Source organism: Rana temporaria, chromosome 1 (assembly GCF_905171775.1).
Source record: "Rana temporaria chromosome 1, aRanTem1.1, whole genome shotgun sequence".
Taxonomy (NCBI): Eukaryota; Metazoa; Chordata; class Amphibia; order Anura; family Ranidae; genus Rana; species Rana temporaria.
Genome location: NC_053489.1, coordinates 561,727,647 through 561,745,611, shown reverse-complemented (window position 1 = coordinate 561,745,611; position 17,965 = coordinate 561,727,647). Strand labels below are relative to the sequence as shown.

At 44.0% G+C, this 17,965-nt stretch overlaps 1 protein-coding gene across 1 annotated transcript in view; it reads left to right on the top strand.

Moving 5' to 3' along the window:
* The window catches only part of LOC120921611 (EF-hand calcium-binding domain-containing protein 6-like), a 164,748-nt gene extending 147,056 nt beyond the window's left edge, over positions 1-17,692 (top strand). Inside the window, exons 16-19 of the mRNA XM_040334121.1 lie at positions 145-388; positions 2,794-2,966; positions 13,236-13,398; positions 17,322-17,692. Of these exons, the coding sequence (XP_040190055.1) occupies positions 145-388; positions 2,794-2,966; positions 13,236-13,398; positions 17,322-17,579 (838 nt within the window). The 3' untranslated portion in view covers positions 17,580-17,692. The remainder of the gene's footprint in view (positions 1-144; positions 389-2,793; positions 2,967-13,235; positions 13,399-17,321) is intronic.
* The last annotated feature ends 273 nt before the right edge of the window (positions 17,693-17,965 follow it).

Here is a 17,965-nt window from a genome sequence, read left to right as displayed (position 1 = left end):
ATGGGGATTATTCACAACAGCAGTGCTAATACAGAGAGATTCGAAAAGAGAATTTTTTTTATTATAGACCATATTGAATTATGTACAATCTTGAGACAATATGGAATTCACGCAGTTCATTTATTTTTATTCTTTTAAATACAGTTTTGAGATCCAGCCTGGAGTTACTCGTGGAGAGATCCGCAGACTTTGGAGCACCTTCATCACCAACCAGGACAAAACATTGGACTACCTGGAGTTTGTCAGACACTTTGGTTACTCACCAAAATCTGCATGTTATCCCAATGCAAAGATATGCCCCCCAAAGAAAGGCGATGGAGATTTTCACATTCGATCTAGGAAACTGAACTGTGACTCTGACATTCTTATAGACAATGTCCGTGCAAAGGTATTAATGTTAGGAATATCATAATGTTATGTTATCCTATAAGTGGATCTAACTTTCACTAGTGGTAATTATCTTCACTGTAGTTGGGACACTGCAGGGCTCACAATTTCTAAACCAAACCATCTCATGGATATTATTTTTCAAAGTCAAATCAGCTACCAAATAATAGATAGCACAGGGAGCATGGTGAAAATGTTTGTATGGTGTTGTAAATGTTCCAGTGGGCATTTTGAAGAAGACAAGGTTTTCTAACTGGGTACTGGCAGTGTTTGTTGGTGGCTTATGTGTCAATTTGTAATATTACAAGTTTTCCTAGGCCATCTCTGAGGCTAAAATACTGGTGCACGACTGGGTTTTTAAATTGAAGAATCCTGATAATTATGGATGGTACAATTACTAGTGGCCTATTTAAAAAAAAGCCAAGGTCTTTAGCACTGTGCAAACTGCAGTAAACTATAACAACCTATTATTCTATATACTGTATTTATTTTAGCATGGTCAACAGAGTAAAGTTAAGTTCTAATTGGTTGTTGTGCGTAACTGTCCTATAAACATAAGGGCCGGTTCACACTGGTCCGACATGTGCTCCAACTTTGAGAGCAAAAGTCGTGTGATATGTCAAAATTATTATTATTATTATTATTATTTAGGGTACTTGTATAGCGCCATTAATTTACACAGCACTTTTTACTTATATATTATACATTTACACCAGTCCCTACCCTCAAGGAGCTTAAAATCTAAGGTCCCTAACACAAATTCATACATATACATACTATGGCCAATTTAGACAAGATCCAATTAACCTACCAACATGTGTTTGGAGTGAAATCAATGGTTCCCTATGAGACCCATCTTAACTTGTCCTACTTGTGTCGGTCCCACTTTGAAAAAGATTCCTGCACTACTTTGGTCCGACTTGGGCATGATTTCAGCCCATTTATTTGAATGTAAGTCTCATCCAAGTCGGATCATATTCTTAACTGATCTGACTTGTGGCATGCAACTTGTGCTCTGAGATCAAGTGCATGCAATGTTAGCAATATAAAATTCCCTTTAAAAATGGCATGGAGTCCCCCCCTCCCAATCCATATCAGACCCTTTGAGTGTGATATGGATCTTGATGGGGAACCCTACGCCAATTTTTTTTATTTTTAAACAGTGTGGGGTTTCCCCTAAGACCATATCAAACCCTTTGGTCTAGTGTGGATTTTGAGGGGAAACCCCATGACAAAAAAATTATTCAGTGTGGGCCCCCCCAAAATCCATACCAGACCCTTATACAATCTTGCAGCCTGGCACCCCCCTGCTGAACCATGTCAGGCCACATGCCCTCAACATGGGCAGGTGGGTGCTTTGGCGCAGGGGGCTCTGCCAATGGTTGTGGGGGTTTAAGAAAGGGGGCCCCCGGATCCTGCCCCCCGTGTGAATGAGTATGGGGTACATTATACCCCTGCCTATTCACCAAATAAAAAGCAGTGTAAGGTTACAAAAAAGAAGAGACCCATAGCTATATTAGAACTGTCAGACACCGAAGCTCACAGAACAGCAGGAGCCAGCATCGGAGGAGGAGCGGTTTTTACTTTCAGCGGGTCAGCAGCACCAGAGGAAGAAGACATCGGCAGAGGAATTAGACAAAGAAGAAATCTTTGAAGGAACCTGAGAAAGAAGACATTGGTGGAGCAACTGGAGAAAGAAGACATCAGCGGAGAAAGAAAAATTGTGATTCACAGTGGAGCTACGATGGGGAACATTCTTCATTCTTAATAAAGAGCTTGATAAAAACCATCTCTTGTTTTTTTTGTAACACTACACTGCTTTTTTTTGGTGAATGGGTAGATACAATGTACCCCATACTCATTCACATAAGGGGGCTTCCAGATTCCAATAAGTCCCCTGCTCACAGACCCCCACAATAACCAGCCAGGGTTGTGGAGAAGAGGCTCTTGCCCCCATCAACATGGGGACAATGTGCTTTGGGGTGGGAGGGCAGAGCCCCCCGCCCCAAAGCACCCACTTCCCTATGTAGAGGGCATGTGACCTGGTATGGTTCATGGGGGGGGGGGGCGCTTGCTCGTTCACCCTTTCCTGACATGTTGGGCTGACTTCTCAGATAGGGGTCTGGTATGAAAATTGGAGGGACCCCACACAGGTTTTTTTTTACGTGGAGTTTGCTCTTAGAATCCATATCAGACCAAATGGTCTTGTATGGTCTTGGGGGTGACCCCACACCAATGGTTTTTTCAATTTTGGAGTCATGCGACTTGTGCTCTCAAAGTCGGAACGCATGTCGGACCAGTGTGAACCGACCCTTAGTCTATAACTATTAACAGGGTGCTGCTATGGTATCTTGCAAAGTAATTGCTTAAGTGATTGGAGTTTTAGCAGTATTTGTTACATTTTAGGTGGAGTATTTATGGGATGAACTGCGAAAAGAATTTGAAGATCTTGATCCATATCACACCAGCTTTGTCAGCAAGGAAGAATTTAAAGACCTTTTAACTGAACTCTGTATACACTTGAATGAATATGAACGTGAGATGTTAGCAAAGAAATTTGAATCTAATGGCGATGGACGGTAAGTTATGCCTAAAATTTGTGTTATATTTAAATGTTACATTTTCAATTAATGATGTCCTTGATCTGGTAATAATACATCAAAGTTTGATAACTCCTTTTGATACTCATTGTATAGTGCTTATCCACTTCCACTTTACTTGTAACTTGCACCACCTAATACTTACCTGAGCTCCATCTCGGTCCAACGATGTGCACGTGTGCCTCGGCCATCCGGGACTCTCCCTCCTGATTGACTGAGACACAGCCATTGTCTCCCGCTGCTGTCAATCAAGGTCAGTTAGCCAATGAGGAGAGAGAGGGGGCAGGGCCGAAACATCCAAAAGGATGAATACATTTTATTGGTGAGATATGGTGCTTGCAATCTTTATAAAAGTGAGTTGTGAAGTCATCAGGCCCTATGTATTTCCCCACAACCAAAGCTTTCATGACATATAGCAGTTTATCTTAGGAAAAACCTTATACCTGATATAGTCAGATATATTGGGAATGGTCTTAATTTTTCTGCTTCAGTAAATTTTTCTGCTTTAGTACATTTTTACTGAGATTTTTTTATGGTTATCCAACAACAAAAAGAACATATGCAAACATACTTTAACAAAGAAAAAAGCACAGTTTCAAAATATAAAGTAATTGTGAAAATAATGAGCATACACTATAATAAGCAAAAATAGAAAGTCTGGGGGATTAGGATGCACAGGGTGTATGTTCAGTCACACCCCATCAACCTTTGTGGGCAAATACCGGTAGTTTCATTTTTATTGCGACTTTTGGGGTTTGCATTGCATAGTGATTCCAATGCAATTCATGTTTTCTGGCATCATTTGAAATACTAAACCCCAGAATCTTTATCCATTTTTTGAAAGGCATAAATAGATAAAACAGCCAGTTGATTTACTAAAACTGAAGAGTACAACATCTGGTGCAGCTGTGAACAGAAACCAATCTTTTTGGTTGAAGTTAGAGGCTGATTGGCTACCATGCACAGCTGCACCAGATTTTGCACTCTGGTAAATCAGTCCAACATTGGTAAATAAACCCCACTGTCAGGCTGAATTAGGCTGGATTCACACCTATGCAGTTTTAGTGCTTGTTGCATTTTGCAGATTTTCTCTACAGCCCATTTAACATGGTTTCCTATGAAACACGTTCTGTAGTACAAATCTGCAAAATGCAAAAAGCACTAAAAATGCATAGGTGTGAATCCAGTCTTAGGGTGATTCGTATGCTTTTTTAAATCTGAACAATGATAATTAAGATCATATGAATCATAATTAGTGATAATAAAGTCATAAGAATAAATGATTTACACTTTTTTTTTTATTTGCCTTAATATTAGCATTAAGATCTGACTGATCTGCAAAGAATCATAGTCCATAACCAAGCAGTTATCCTTCATGAAATATAAAGAATGAACACAGACCAGGGGTGTATCATAAAATGAGTGGGCCCATGTGCAAGATCAAGAGTGGGCACCAGGCATCAATAAATAAAGAAATGTGGCAGCGCAGCTGCGAAAGTGGAAGTAGTTTAAATTGCACTACATATTGAGTGTGGCTTAATGGGGGTGTGGTTAAATCGAGTCTGAAATTACTTACAGTGCAGAATGTGGTAATGTTAAATAGGGAATGTACAATGTGGAGTGTACAGCGGTGGGTAGTAAGTGCAGGCGAGGCGTGTATGGCAGTGAGTAGTATGTGCAGGGAGAGGGGTGTGAAGTGCATGTAGGTGGGTAGTATGTGCAGTGGATGGTGTCAGAAGTTCTTTATTATTATTTTATTTATAATTTAAAAAAAAAAACGTTTTTCATTTTTTCAAAGTGAATGGTCTCAGTAGGGAAGTGGACTGTCAGTAGATAAATGAACAGAAGGACACAGACACAGAGGAGCCAGAGTGGGACACAGAGTGGCTAGAAGAGGACAGACGGGTTGATCGCTGCAGTGGGTGGGGCAGTTACAGAAGGGTCGTTGTTAAAAATCATAGAGCCCCCTATAGCCTTCCTGAGACCCCCCCCCCCCCAGCCCTGCCCATGCATACCTGCCAAAAAGAATGCAGCTTTGTCTTCAAGGTGGACAAGAGGGATCACTGGTGCTCTGTCAGTGGGAGATGGGGGTCCTGATACTTAGTGGGAGAGCTTGGGGTCTTGGTGCTTAGTGGGGAGAGATGGGGGATCCTGGTACTTAGTGGGGAGAGATAGGGGGGTCCTTAGTAGGGAGAGATGGGGGGGTCTTGGTGCTTAGTGGGGGCAGATTTGTGTGGCACTGCCAGTGAATGGGGAGGGGGGAATTGGTGCTCCTTACCTGGCTGCTTGATCTATGTGGAATCCTGTGTAGAAGAATCATCCCCTCTCACACTTTTCTTCTGGGTTGATTCCTCTCATCTGAAGGGATTCAGGGCATGACAGTGCAGTGAGAGCTCCGGCGATCTCATGAAAGCAAAATAAAGCTTCCCCTGCTTACTCCTTTGCCAGGCTCTGACTGATGACTCCTCTATTGCAGAGCCCAGCAGAGAAAGACGGTGGTGGAAGTCTTCCTTTGCTGATGTTTTTTTTTTTGTTTACTTGTCTGAGCTGCCACTGCACTTGCTTCTGCTGCATCCTTCCAAGTGTGCCAGCACAGGAGCAGTCGTACTGCTGTCACTTCTGTCAGCGGCAGCCCCCCCACCTTTAATGCGGCACCTGGAGCCCCCACTGCTGCACCGATCAACCTCGACAAACCCGGATGTATCAGTTATGCGTGCAGGGTGGGTCAGGGCACAGTGCCCCCCCCCTGCACACACAGATGATATGCCACTCACACGGACTGAACAAATCCACATGCTTTTATTCAGATGGGTCAAAAAATAGCATTTTCTCATTTTGCCTGATTTGTGAATTTGTGCTTTTATCACTGTTCATAAACTAAAGATGGTACCACCTTCTGGATAACAAGAAATCCTTTGCACTACTCATTTACACTTATAGTTAACCACTTATGCAGGTTAAGGACCTTGCCCCTTTTTGCGATTCGGCACTGCGTCGATTTAACTGACAATTGCGTGGTCGTGCGACGTGGCTCCCAAACAATTGGCGTCCTTTTTTCCCACAAATTGAGCTTTCTTTTGGTGGTATTTGATCACCTCTGCGGTTTTTCTTTTTGTGCTATAAACAAAAATAGAGCGACAATTTTGAAAAAAATTCAATATTTTTAACTTTTTGCTATAATAAATATCCCCCAAAAACATATAAAAAAACTTTTTTTTCCTCAGTTTAGGCCGATACGTATTCTTCTACCTATTTTTGGTAAAAAAAATCACAATAAGCGTTTATCGGTTGGTTTGCGCAAAATTTATAGCGTTTACAAAATAGGGGATAGTTTTATTGCATTTTTATTATTTTTTTTCTTACTACTAATGGCGGCGATCAGCGATTTTTTTCATGACTGCGACAATTTTGGCACACACATCGGACAATTTTGACACATTTTTGGGACCATTGTCATTTTCACATCAAAAAGTGCTATAAAAATGCATTGTTTACTGTGAAAATGACAATTGAAGTTTAGGAGTTAACCACTAGGGTGCACTGTAGGGGTTAAGTGTGACCTCATATGTGTTTCTAACTATAGGGGGGCGGGGCTGGACGTGTGACGTCAGTGATCGTCTTTCCCTATATCAGGGAACAGACGATCGCTGACACTGACACAATGAAGAACGGGGAAGGTGTGTTTACACTCACATTCCCCGTACTTCAGCTCCGGTGATCGATCGCGGGACACCGGCGGTGATCAGGTCCGCGGGTCCCACGGGCGCGTTCATGGAGCTTCGGACCAGGGCTGGGCTTACGTGATTGTGCCCAGCCGTGCCATTCTGCCGACGTATATCGTCAGTAGGGGGTTCTTAAGTGGTTAAAGCACCTCTTAGTGAGGCCTTTGTCCTGGTGTGCCAAAGATGACTTCCTTTTCTGTCCCTCTATTAAAATAATGGTTATAGACATTCTTCCTACACAAGACCCGTTATTAAACTTCAAATCCTAGGGGGGCGTGGCCAAGAGCGGCATGTGAGCGGACGTGTCTCACAGAGCTCCCGGATAGTACACTGCAGCGATCCTTCTCCCGGCCGTTACACTGCTCGTTTTCGGCACCGGACACCACCCAGCTGATCTACAGCACCCGCCGCACGTATCGATCTGTCCATCGGCCCGACCTACGGCATGATGACCCGCAAACAGCTGAAAGGAGATGAGCTCCCGGATCTGCAAAATGGCGCCGCGGCGGCCTGGAAGACACGTGGGGACAAGAGGGATGCTGGTAAGATCCCCCCCAAGACACCTAAAGCCCTAGCAAAAGAGGCCCCTAAAGATATGGTGTATTATGCACAGAAGATGAACAACCTGGCAGACCGCCCCTCGGACGAGGAGCTGGATGCCACGCCAGACATTTTCCAAGCACTGTCACAGGGGGCCCATGCCTCGCAGCAGGCCCCAACCCGGAATACACTGGAGGTGAATACAGGGGAGATAGAGGAGGAGGAGGGCACAGAACAGCCCACGCTGGCTCAGATACTGAAAGCGGTGAATAAGTGCACAGCCTCGGTGCAGACTCTGCAACAGCACTTTGGGGGATTAAAGGAGGAGGTTGGACTGATCCGCCATGATTTTCAAAAAATTAGAGAGCGCACCACAGCGGTGGAGAGTCGGGTCAGCGAGGTGGAAGATAGAATGGCCCCCCTCATAAGAGAATTGCAGGTCACGGCCAGGATGGCGACGGCTAATGAGAACCGTAATGAGGACATTGAGAACCGTCTGAGGAGGAGCAACGTCCGCATAGTAGGCCTCCCTGAAAAGACAGAGGGCCGGGACCCCACTGCCTTTGTCGAGGCCTGGCTGCAGGAAGTCTTTGGCAAAGACGCCTTTACGTCCTTCTACTCAGTAGAGAGGGCGCATAGAGTGCCTCCTAGGCCTCTCCCTCCTGGCAACCCGCCACGTACCATGCTGGCCAAACTCCTTAACTATAAGGATAAGGAAATCATTCTGCGGATGGCCAGAGAACGGCGTAACATTCAATTTAATGGAGTGAGGGTGTCTTTCTACCCCGACTTCTCTGCGGATGTGCAGAGGCGCAGGGCTAAATTCGGAGAAGTGAAAAGAAGATTACAACGCCTGCGTGCTAACTATGCGATGCTATATCCGGCCAAGCTTCGAATCATCGCGGGCGGTAGAGCCCAGTTCTTTGAGTCGGCAGCCGAGGCCTCATCGTGGCTGGATATGAATGAACACCTGATCCGCCGAGCCGGGGACCCGGCGGCGGATGCGGACTGAGGCACCCTGATTTGATGGACGGCAGAGATGGCTGGTAAGCCGGTTCATATTTTTTGTTTTTGGCTGGTTACTTGTCAAAGGCTGGCGATTGTTACTCAGCCCTTATCTATATGGTCTCTGGACCGGGAGAACAATATATGCATGGTTCTTTTTATGCTATTCAGGAACTGAGCGAACTGTTTATTCAATATTATTGTCCCTAGACTTATCTGGTTCTATATGCGACCTGGAACACAGGTGGAGCGCCCGCAGAGGCGCAAGGTCGGAACCACGGAATGCCTGTTGCGTCAGTGGTATGATCAGGGCACAAGTTCTGCCCAGCAACTAATTGTTGCACAGTTAAAGTTTGTTTTGTTTTTTCTGGTGCTGCTGACTTCTCTCCATTACCATTCTTTGAATGCTGCTACCTATCTCGCACACACAGAAGGACTGCTGCTCCACTCCCTCACTCACTGTTTTGGGAACGAACCAGGCGGAAGGACTTGGCCTGCCACTCTGAGCTGGGGTGTGGTGATGTATCTTAAACTGAGGACCCGGGTATTACCATTATTTTTTCTTTTTTCATTTTTATTATTATTCCTTTTTTGTAGTCGCTCTGCCTATCTATTTTTGAACACCAGGTATAGTGCCTACTATTCTGTTGTAATGCAATACAATGTGATGCCATTGGACAGGCTTGGTGGTGGGGGCGGTTGTTCTGGAGGGTGGAGGTTCAATATGCTGAGTGATGCCAGTCCAATTGTACAATGTTGTCGGGAATTGATGTAGTTTCATGGAATGTCAGGGGACTGGGTGATCCGCTTAAGCGAACCATGGTGTCTACCTCCCTCAGGAAGCACTTTCCGGCTATATGTGTGTTGCAGGAGACTCATCTGACTCCTGATACCAGGTCATGGCTGGGATTTGCTTGGGCAGGATGGACTTATCACTCCACCCACACCTCCTATTCAAGGGGTGTGAGTGTACTGATACATAGATCCCTGGATTTTCAGTGCATAAACTCTAGGGTGGACCAGGAGGGGAGGTATGTGTTTTTGCTCTGCAGGGTATACCAACTAACGCTCATACTGGCTGCAGTATACGTCCCTCCTCCGTTTAGTCCCCAGGTATTGCAGGACCTCTTGTCCTTTCAGCTGTCCAACCCTGGGATCCCCTTAGTGGCAGTAGGGGATTTTAACGGGACCATGGATCCACACTTGGATAAACACCCTGCCCCGGTGGGACCCCCTGGGGGGACAAGACCAGCTCTGGCCAAATTCATGGAGGAGGTGGGCTGGGTGGACCCCTGGAGACGGAAAAACCCCCTAGAGAAACAATTCTCCTGCTTCTCCAAGACACATATATCTCTGTCCAGGATAGATTTATGCCTGTGCTCGGCCCCGGCAATTCAGTATATTGAGGAGGTACAGTACCTTCCCCGGTGCGTCTCGGATCATTCTCCTGTCCGACTTTCATTGAGGGTTAGACCTCTTGCAACACTTCCCAGAGCACCGTGGAAGCTTAATGCCTTCTGGCTCAACCTTTTCCCCTCTCATGAAAAAATTGAGAGGGAGATGGTGGCATACTGGCAGAGACACGCGGATCATCCTGGAACGGACACTGCCTGGGATGCTTTTAAAGCCTTTCTGAGAGGTATTTTTATTTCTGAGGTAAATGCAATTAAACACAACACTAATGCACAAAGGGAACAAGTAGCACAGATGGTGAAGCATTTGGAGGCAGAGTACATAGCTAATTCGGGGGAAGGCTCGCGGGAGGCATGGATAGCTGCTCAGGATGCACTGACCAGGCTGGACACATCTAAGGCTGACAGGAAACGCTTTTTCTCAAAAATGGCGTTCTATGAGGAAGGGGAGCAGACAGGCAAACTCTTAGCTAAAATAGTTCAATCACAACAGACGTCCCCGTCCATAGGTGCGCTTAGGACAGAGGGAGGCAGCATGGTAAATACTCCTGATTTAGTGATGAAGCAACTGGTTAGATTTTATGCTGATCTGTACGAATCAAAGCAAACGCATACTGGAGAGGAGACTCGGGATTATCTGCAGGGGATAGTGCTACCGTGTTTGACGGAGTCCCAGGCGGAGTCCCTTGAGACTCCCATTACCATTGAGGAGATGATAGAGGCCACTAACTCTTTTCCCAACACCAAGGCCCCAGGAGATGATGGCATACCGATTGAGGTGTACAAGCAGTATGGGGGTGTTGTGCTCCCGAAACTGCTTCACACCCTGAACGCGGCCAGGGAGGGAGGACGGCTCCCGGATTCCATGAGGCAGGCCAGCATAGTTCTGCTACTCAAACCTGGAAAGGATCCATTGGATCCTGGATCCTATAGACCAATTTCGCTTCTCCAAAGCGATATAAAAATACTAGCTAAGGTATTGGCGATAAGACTAAACAAAGTGATCTCGGCGATTATACACACGGATCAGTCGGGTTTTATACCAGAGAGGTCTACAGCTATCAACCTCAGGAGGTTATTTGTTAATATGCAGTCGATGGCGGACAATGTGGGGGATAGAGCAATGCTGTCGTTAGATGCCCACAAAGCCTTCGACAGCATTGAATGGCAGTACCTGTGGGCGACGTTGTCCAGATTCAGATTTGGATTTGGGCCGGTATTTCAGTCATGGGTGAGGCTTCTGTACGACTCCCCCCTGGCGGTAATTAGGGAGGAAGGCAGAGTGTCCTCTCCCTTCCCGCTACATAGGGGGACTCGACAGGGGTGCCCCCTTTCACCCTTGCTGTTCGCGGTTGCCATAGAACCGCTGGCGGCTCTGGTGCGCTCCAACCCCCAAATTACGGGATTTAAGTACGGATTGACGCACGAAAAAATAATGCTCTACGCGGATGACACCATGCTATTGCTAGGAGATACGTCGGGCTCTCTTCGGGAGGCGATGTCGGTAGTTCAGACATTCGGCTCCTTCTCGGGTCTATTGATCAACTGGACTAAGTCCGCAATTATGCTACTAGACTCGTCGAACCCGCAGGATAGCACGTTGCAGAACATCCCAGTGGCGACTAGATTTAAATATTTGGGTGTATGGGTTACCCCCCAGCCGCTCGAGTATGTTACTTTAAACCTAACCCCCTTAGTAGACAGGATTAGAGATAAAGTTAAAATATGGTCGAAATTTAAAATGTCCCTGGTAGGCAGAGTGAACCTCACAAAGATGGTGTTTATGCCCCAACTATTGTATATCCTACATAACACCCCCATGGTTGTCCCCCTAAAGATTTTCAGAATCATTAACTCCCTATTCCGGGCATTCCTCTGGCTTAATAAACCCCCCAGAATTAAATTGGAACAATTGCAAAAACCTAAGGAGGCGGGAGGGCTAGCTCTCCCTAATCCATGGGTGTACTACTTGGCAGCTCAATTACAACACATAGCTCGAGCTATGAGTAAGGGACAGGGGGACCCGGTGGTAGATATAGTTACCCACACGACCGGCGTGGACAATCTGGTGTCTGGTCTGGAGTCGTTACAATGCGCTAAGTCAAATAAACTCTTCCCCACATACGCCCTAATGCAGAAAATTTGGAATAAGGCACGACAACTACAGAATATAGAGGGTTTTACAGGACACAGCCCAATTTGGAACAACCGCTATTATGAGGAATTGATGTCTCTGACATGTAGTGAACACTGGAGGAGATATGGAATTACACACTTGGTGCATATCTTTTCTGGGGGTTCTCTGCTCTCTTTTGCGGAGCTCCGAGAGAGGTTTGGTCTTCCTCAGACGATGCACTTCCAATACTTACAGCTGAAGCATGCCATTAGGGCCCAGGCGGGAAGTAACCCCTGGATATTGTCCCCTGCCTCGATCTTTCACTTTATGGTTGGGATAACTAGCTTTAAGGGCTTTATTTCAGACTCATATGCCATGCTACTAGCAGCATTTCTGCCGGGTCTCCCTGAAAAGGTGGTGACCTCGTGGGAGAGAGACGTGGGCGTTTTTGAGGAGGAACAGTGGGAGGAGGCATTACTAGCCATACAGGGAGCCTCGCTCAATGTAGCACAACGGCTGTCCCAACTATTCATCGTCCTACGAGTACATTTCACCCCGGCCAGACTGTATAGGATGGGGCTGGTAGAGGATGATAACTGTCCTAGATGTGCCAGGGACCATGGTGACCTTATTCATTTGTTGTGGCGATGTCCCAAGCTGCACATGTATTGGGCGGGGGTTCTCAAAACTCTTAACGAGGTGTTCAAGATTCAGGTGCCGCAGACCCCCAAAGTGTGTGTCTTGGGTATTATAGAGGACCTCCCACTGGAAGATAACCCAAAAAAAGCTGTTGGTAGAGCCCTGTTCCAGGCCCGCAAACTTATCCTTAGACACTGGAAGGATGCAGAGCCACCAAGGCTGGGGGAGTGGATAGCCCAGATGGGACTCACTCTCCGAGCTGAGAAATATATCTACCAGCGCAGGAAACGGTGGGGAAGGTTTGAGTTGCTGTGGGCCCCATGGTTAAATTCCCCGGGATTGGCCCCTCTTGAGTTGGTACTGGACAGGCTGCTCATGTAAAAGGCCGAGGGCAAAAACTCGAGACTGGGTCATTAGCATACTATGGAAGGAGGAGGGGGAAAGGGACAGGGGAGTGGACCCTGTAATACATTGGAGTGGGTTACGGAGTGTGAGAGCATGTCAGTACTCTTAAAGAACGTATTAATGTATAATGCAAAGGCTAGATGGGAGGAGAACGTAGCATTCCAGAAGTTCTTTCTTTTGTTGTTTTATTTTTGATGTTTTATATTATTTTATTACCCTGAATGGTATAACATGGATGTATATAACAAAAAAAGCTATGTAACAGACAAGATGTATGTACCCATGTATTTTTGTCATATTTGTCAATAAACATCCTTTTTTGAGAAAAAAAAAAAAAAAACTTCAAATCCTAAATAAACATTTGTATTTATTTGCATGGATTAAGTTTGTTTGTGTTTTTTTATGTAAGGGTATGCTACATTGATTTCCTGCAACCGTTTGTGCCTCGTCGACAAGCTTTAAAAGCTAAAACCAACATGGAGGCAGTTATGCAGAGTTCACGGGAAGAAGATGATCCATCTGAATGCCGTCCTAATAGTCTGGGCACACTGACATCAAGGATGCGTAAGAAGGTAAGATTGTTCACATGTTGTGTGTGTATATTTAGTCTTTCTATATTTTATAGCTATTCTTGGTTTAATAACAGGATTTCTCCTTTTTCTACTATATACTTTCAAATATATCTTTCCCCTTATACAGTATCTCACAAAAGTGAGTACACTCCTCACATGTTTGTAAATATTTTAGTATATATTTTGATGTGACAACACTGAGGAAATGACACTTTGCTACAATGTAAAGTAGTGAGTGTACAGCTTGTATAACAGTGTAGATTTGCTGTCCCCTCAAAATAACTCAACACACAGCCATTAATGTCTAAACCGCTGACAACAAAAGTGAGTACACCCCTACGTGAAAATGTAAAAATTGGGCCCAAAGTTTCAATATTTTGTTCACCAGAGCTTCACAGGTTGCCACTGGAGTCCTCTTCCACTCCTCCATGATGACATCACGGAGCTGGTGGATGTTGGAGACCTTCCGCTCCTCCACCTTCGGTTTGAGGATGCCCCACAGATTGCCTTTTGGTGGTTTATATTCAGATTTTGTAATAACATTTGTGATTGTGTCTATTCATACATGACAGTGTAGCTTTACAATGCGTATTTCTGTTTGCAATCACAATCATTAGTACGATCTTCCAAAGCATTACTTAGCAGATTAGTAACCCTTCAATAATGTCAAGGCATCACAATCATCTTTTAATCATCTTTTGCTTCTATAGATCTTGCCTTTTTTCATGTAGTGGCAACATGTATGTTCCTAGCTAGTTACAGAGTGGTCTGTCAATCTGGGTTTATATTATGTGAGCCCATACATGGTGTAAACAGTAGGGGCTGAATCAAACATGTGCAATTGAGTGTGTTGCAGTAGTTGTGAATGGCACCCCAATACATATGATGCAATGCAAATCTAACACACATGGGTTGTCACACACCACAGTGCTCCGCTAACACACTACTGTTGTGTCGTGTTGCTCTGTGTCAGAGAAAATGCTGCATGTACTCTACGTTTTTGTCCATTCTATTCCAGTCTATTCAATATGAACATTAATGCAAAGCACAAGAACGCTGAAATCCGAATGGGCATTAAGTGATTCTGAGATACAATAATGATTTGCAGAGTGAATCATCTCACATTATTGTATCACAGCATTCAGCCACTTCAGCTCCTGGAGGTTTACGACCCTTCATGACCAGGCCATTTTTTGCGATGCGGCACTGCGTTACTTAACTGACAATTGCACGGTCGTGCAGTGTCGTATCCAAATATAATTGATGCCCCTTTTTCCCCACAAATAGAGCTTTATTTTGGTGGTATTTGATCACCACTGAGGTTTATATGTTTTGCATTATAAACATAAAAATCTGTCAATTTTGAAACAAAAACATTTTTTTTACTTTCTGCAACAAAACACATCCACAAAAAAAAAAATCGAATTTCTTCATAAATTTAGGCCAATATGTGTTCTGCTGCATGTTTTTGGTAAAAACAATCCCAATAAGCATATATTGATTTGCGCAAAAGTTATAGCATCTAAAAACGATGGGATATTTTTATGGATTTATTTTTTTACTAGTAATGATGCCGATCAGCGACTTATAGTGGGACTGCGACATTGCGGTAGACAAATCTGACCCTTTGACACTTTTTTGTGGACCAGTGACACCAATACAGTGATCAGTGCTAAACAATATGCACTGTCACTCTACTAATGACACTGGCAGGGAAGGGGTTAACATCAGGGGTGATCAAAGAGTTAAAGGGATAATAAAGGAAAAATACATTTTTCTTTAAAATAACAAACACGTCATACTTACCTCCACTGTGCAGTTTGTTTTGCACAGAGTGGCCTCGATCCACGTCTTCTGGGGTCCCTCGGCGGCTGTCTCTGGTCCTCCCCACAAGAACACATCACATTCATGCGAGAGAGCTCGCATGGTGATGAGTCCTTGCGAGCGCGATCCCATGATACAGCGAGCGGCCATAGTCTTACATTTCCTTGGATTCACTCCTATTTTCAAGTTATCTGTTGCTTTTAACTGTCATCTGCTCTACTTCTGCTAAAGACTTGGAACTTTAAAGTTAAATGTATTTTCTTGTCCACTTGAGCTCAGACTCAATAGTATTTTTGTAAGGATTTGGGGACACATAAGCACATGTGAACATAATTAATTTTAAAGCAATCGGCGAACACCAACATTATTTTCTCTTTTTTTCTTCCAAAATCCAGAATGCATATTACTAGGTATAGTCATTCAAGTATAATCCCAGTTTATACATACAGTACAGACCAAAAGTTTGGACACACCTTCTCATTCAAAGAGTTTTCTTTATTTTCATGACTATGAAAATTGCAGATTCACACTGAAGGCATCAAAACGAAATATAAAAATAAATAAAATATATTTCATATTCTAGGTTCTTCAAAGTAGCCACCTTGTGCTTTGATTACTGCTTGGCACACTCTTGGCATTCTCTTGATGAGCTTCAAGAGGTAGTCACCTGGTGCAGCACCCCATCACTCTCCTTCTTGGTCAAATAGCCCTTACACAGCCTGGGGGTGTGTTTGGGGTCATTGTCCTGTTGAAAAATAAATGATGGTCCAACTAAACGCAAACTGGATGGAATAGCATGCCGCTGCAAGATGCTGTGGTAGCCATGCTGGTTCAGTATGCCTTCAATTTTGATTAAATCCCCAACAGTGTCACCAGCAAAGCACCCCCACACCATCACACCTCCTCCTCCATGCTTCACGGTGGGAACCAGGCATGTAGAGTCCATTCGTTCACCTTTTCTGCGTCGCACAAAGACACGGGGGTTGGAACCAAAGATCTCAAGTTTGGACTCATCAGACCAAAGCACAGATTTCCACTGGTCTAATGTCCATTCCTTGTGTTCTTTAGCCCAAACAAGTCTCTTCTGCTTGTTGCCTTTCTTTAGCAGTGGTTTCCTAGCAGATATTCTACCATGAAGGCCTGATTCACACAGTCTCCTCTTACCAGTTCTAGAGATGTGTCTGCTGCAAAAGGTGGCTACTTTGAAGAACCTAGAATATGAAATATATTTTCAGTTGTTTCACACTTTTTTGTTATGTATAATTCCACATGTGTTAATTCATAGTTTTGATGCCTTCAGTGTGAATCTACAATTTTCATAGTCATGAAAATAAAGAAAACTCTTTGATTGAGAAGGTGTGTCCACACTTTTGGTCTTTACTGTATGTATGTATATATGTGTGTGTATGTATATTAAACAGTAAGAAATAACGGTGTTCATGTTATTATTATAAATTTAAACTTCCCCGTCTAACAGTTCTCAAGCAGATATTTCTAATCTAGCTTTTGGTCCAGACACAGCTTTGTAAATGTGCATAATTACTGCCCTTTGCGACATGCTTGAAATGGACACCCACTAAATCAGTAAAACCAATGTATGCTACCTGCTGGAGATTGAGAACAGGCGTCCCTCCATAATGACAGATTAGCCGAGGTATTGTATAAATAAAAGGACATACACAGAGGACAAATATGAGGTTCTACCAATTTGCATTGGACACCCGCCTATATTATCTGCATGACTAGCCATGCAGAAAATGACAAATAGTGTGTCCTGAAAAGTACTGCATCATGCATTTATTGCTGTCACTCCCCTTTTTCAAAGGGCTGGGGATACCAAGAGCCTGGTTAACTCCCTCTGGTTTAACAATTAAAAAAGAAAAGAAAATGTATTGTGGGTACAGGGTATATGTTTATGTAGCTTTACCTTACACAAGACCCTGTAGTGATCTGCTCATAGTCAAAGCTGAAAACAACTAATGGAATAGCTTATGTCCTGTGTATCTGGTTCCATAAAAATACAAATAGTAATGTGCTTTCAGGAACACAGGATTACTAAATTAAAATGGGGGATTTAAACCATTTCTTCTACTATGCAGCTGCAAGGGGAATGGAAGACACTACGCAGAGCCTTTAAGAAGCTGGACACAGACAACAGTGGCTACTTATCTCTGCCTGAGTTTAGATCAGTGCTGAATCTCTGCAACTTTGTTCTTGATGAAGATGAGGTTTATCACATCATGTCTAAATACGACCAGAATATGGACGGCCGCATCAACTACAAATCATTTTTAGAGCACCAATGTAAGAAAGATAACCGTTCTACTTCTAGCACACCTCTGTCAAACACGGTATAATGGTCATTTGATAAGCATCCTTATAAAAGACAACCATATACAGGTGGTCCCCGGGTTACAAACAAGATAGGGTCTGTAAGTTTGTTCTTAAAGGGGTTGTAAAGGTTTGTTTTTATTTTCTAAATAGGTTACTTTAAGCTAGTGTATTGTTGGTTCACCTACCTTTTCCTTCAATTTCCCTTCTAAATGTTTTTTTTCTTTGTTTTCTTTGCCTGAATTTCTCGCTTCCTGTTCCTTCTCAGTAAGGTGTTCAGTAAGCTGTTCTAAATGACTTTCCACCGCTCGGATGATGGTGGAAAGCTTAACCACTTCATTACTGGGCACTTAAACCCCCTTCGTGCCCAGACCAATTTTCAGCTTTCAGCACTGACGCATTTTGAATGACA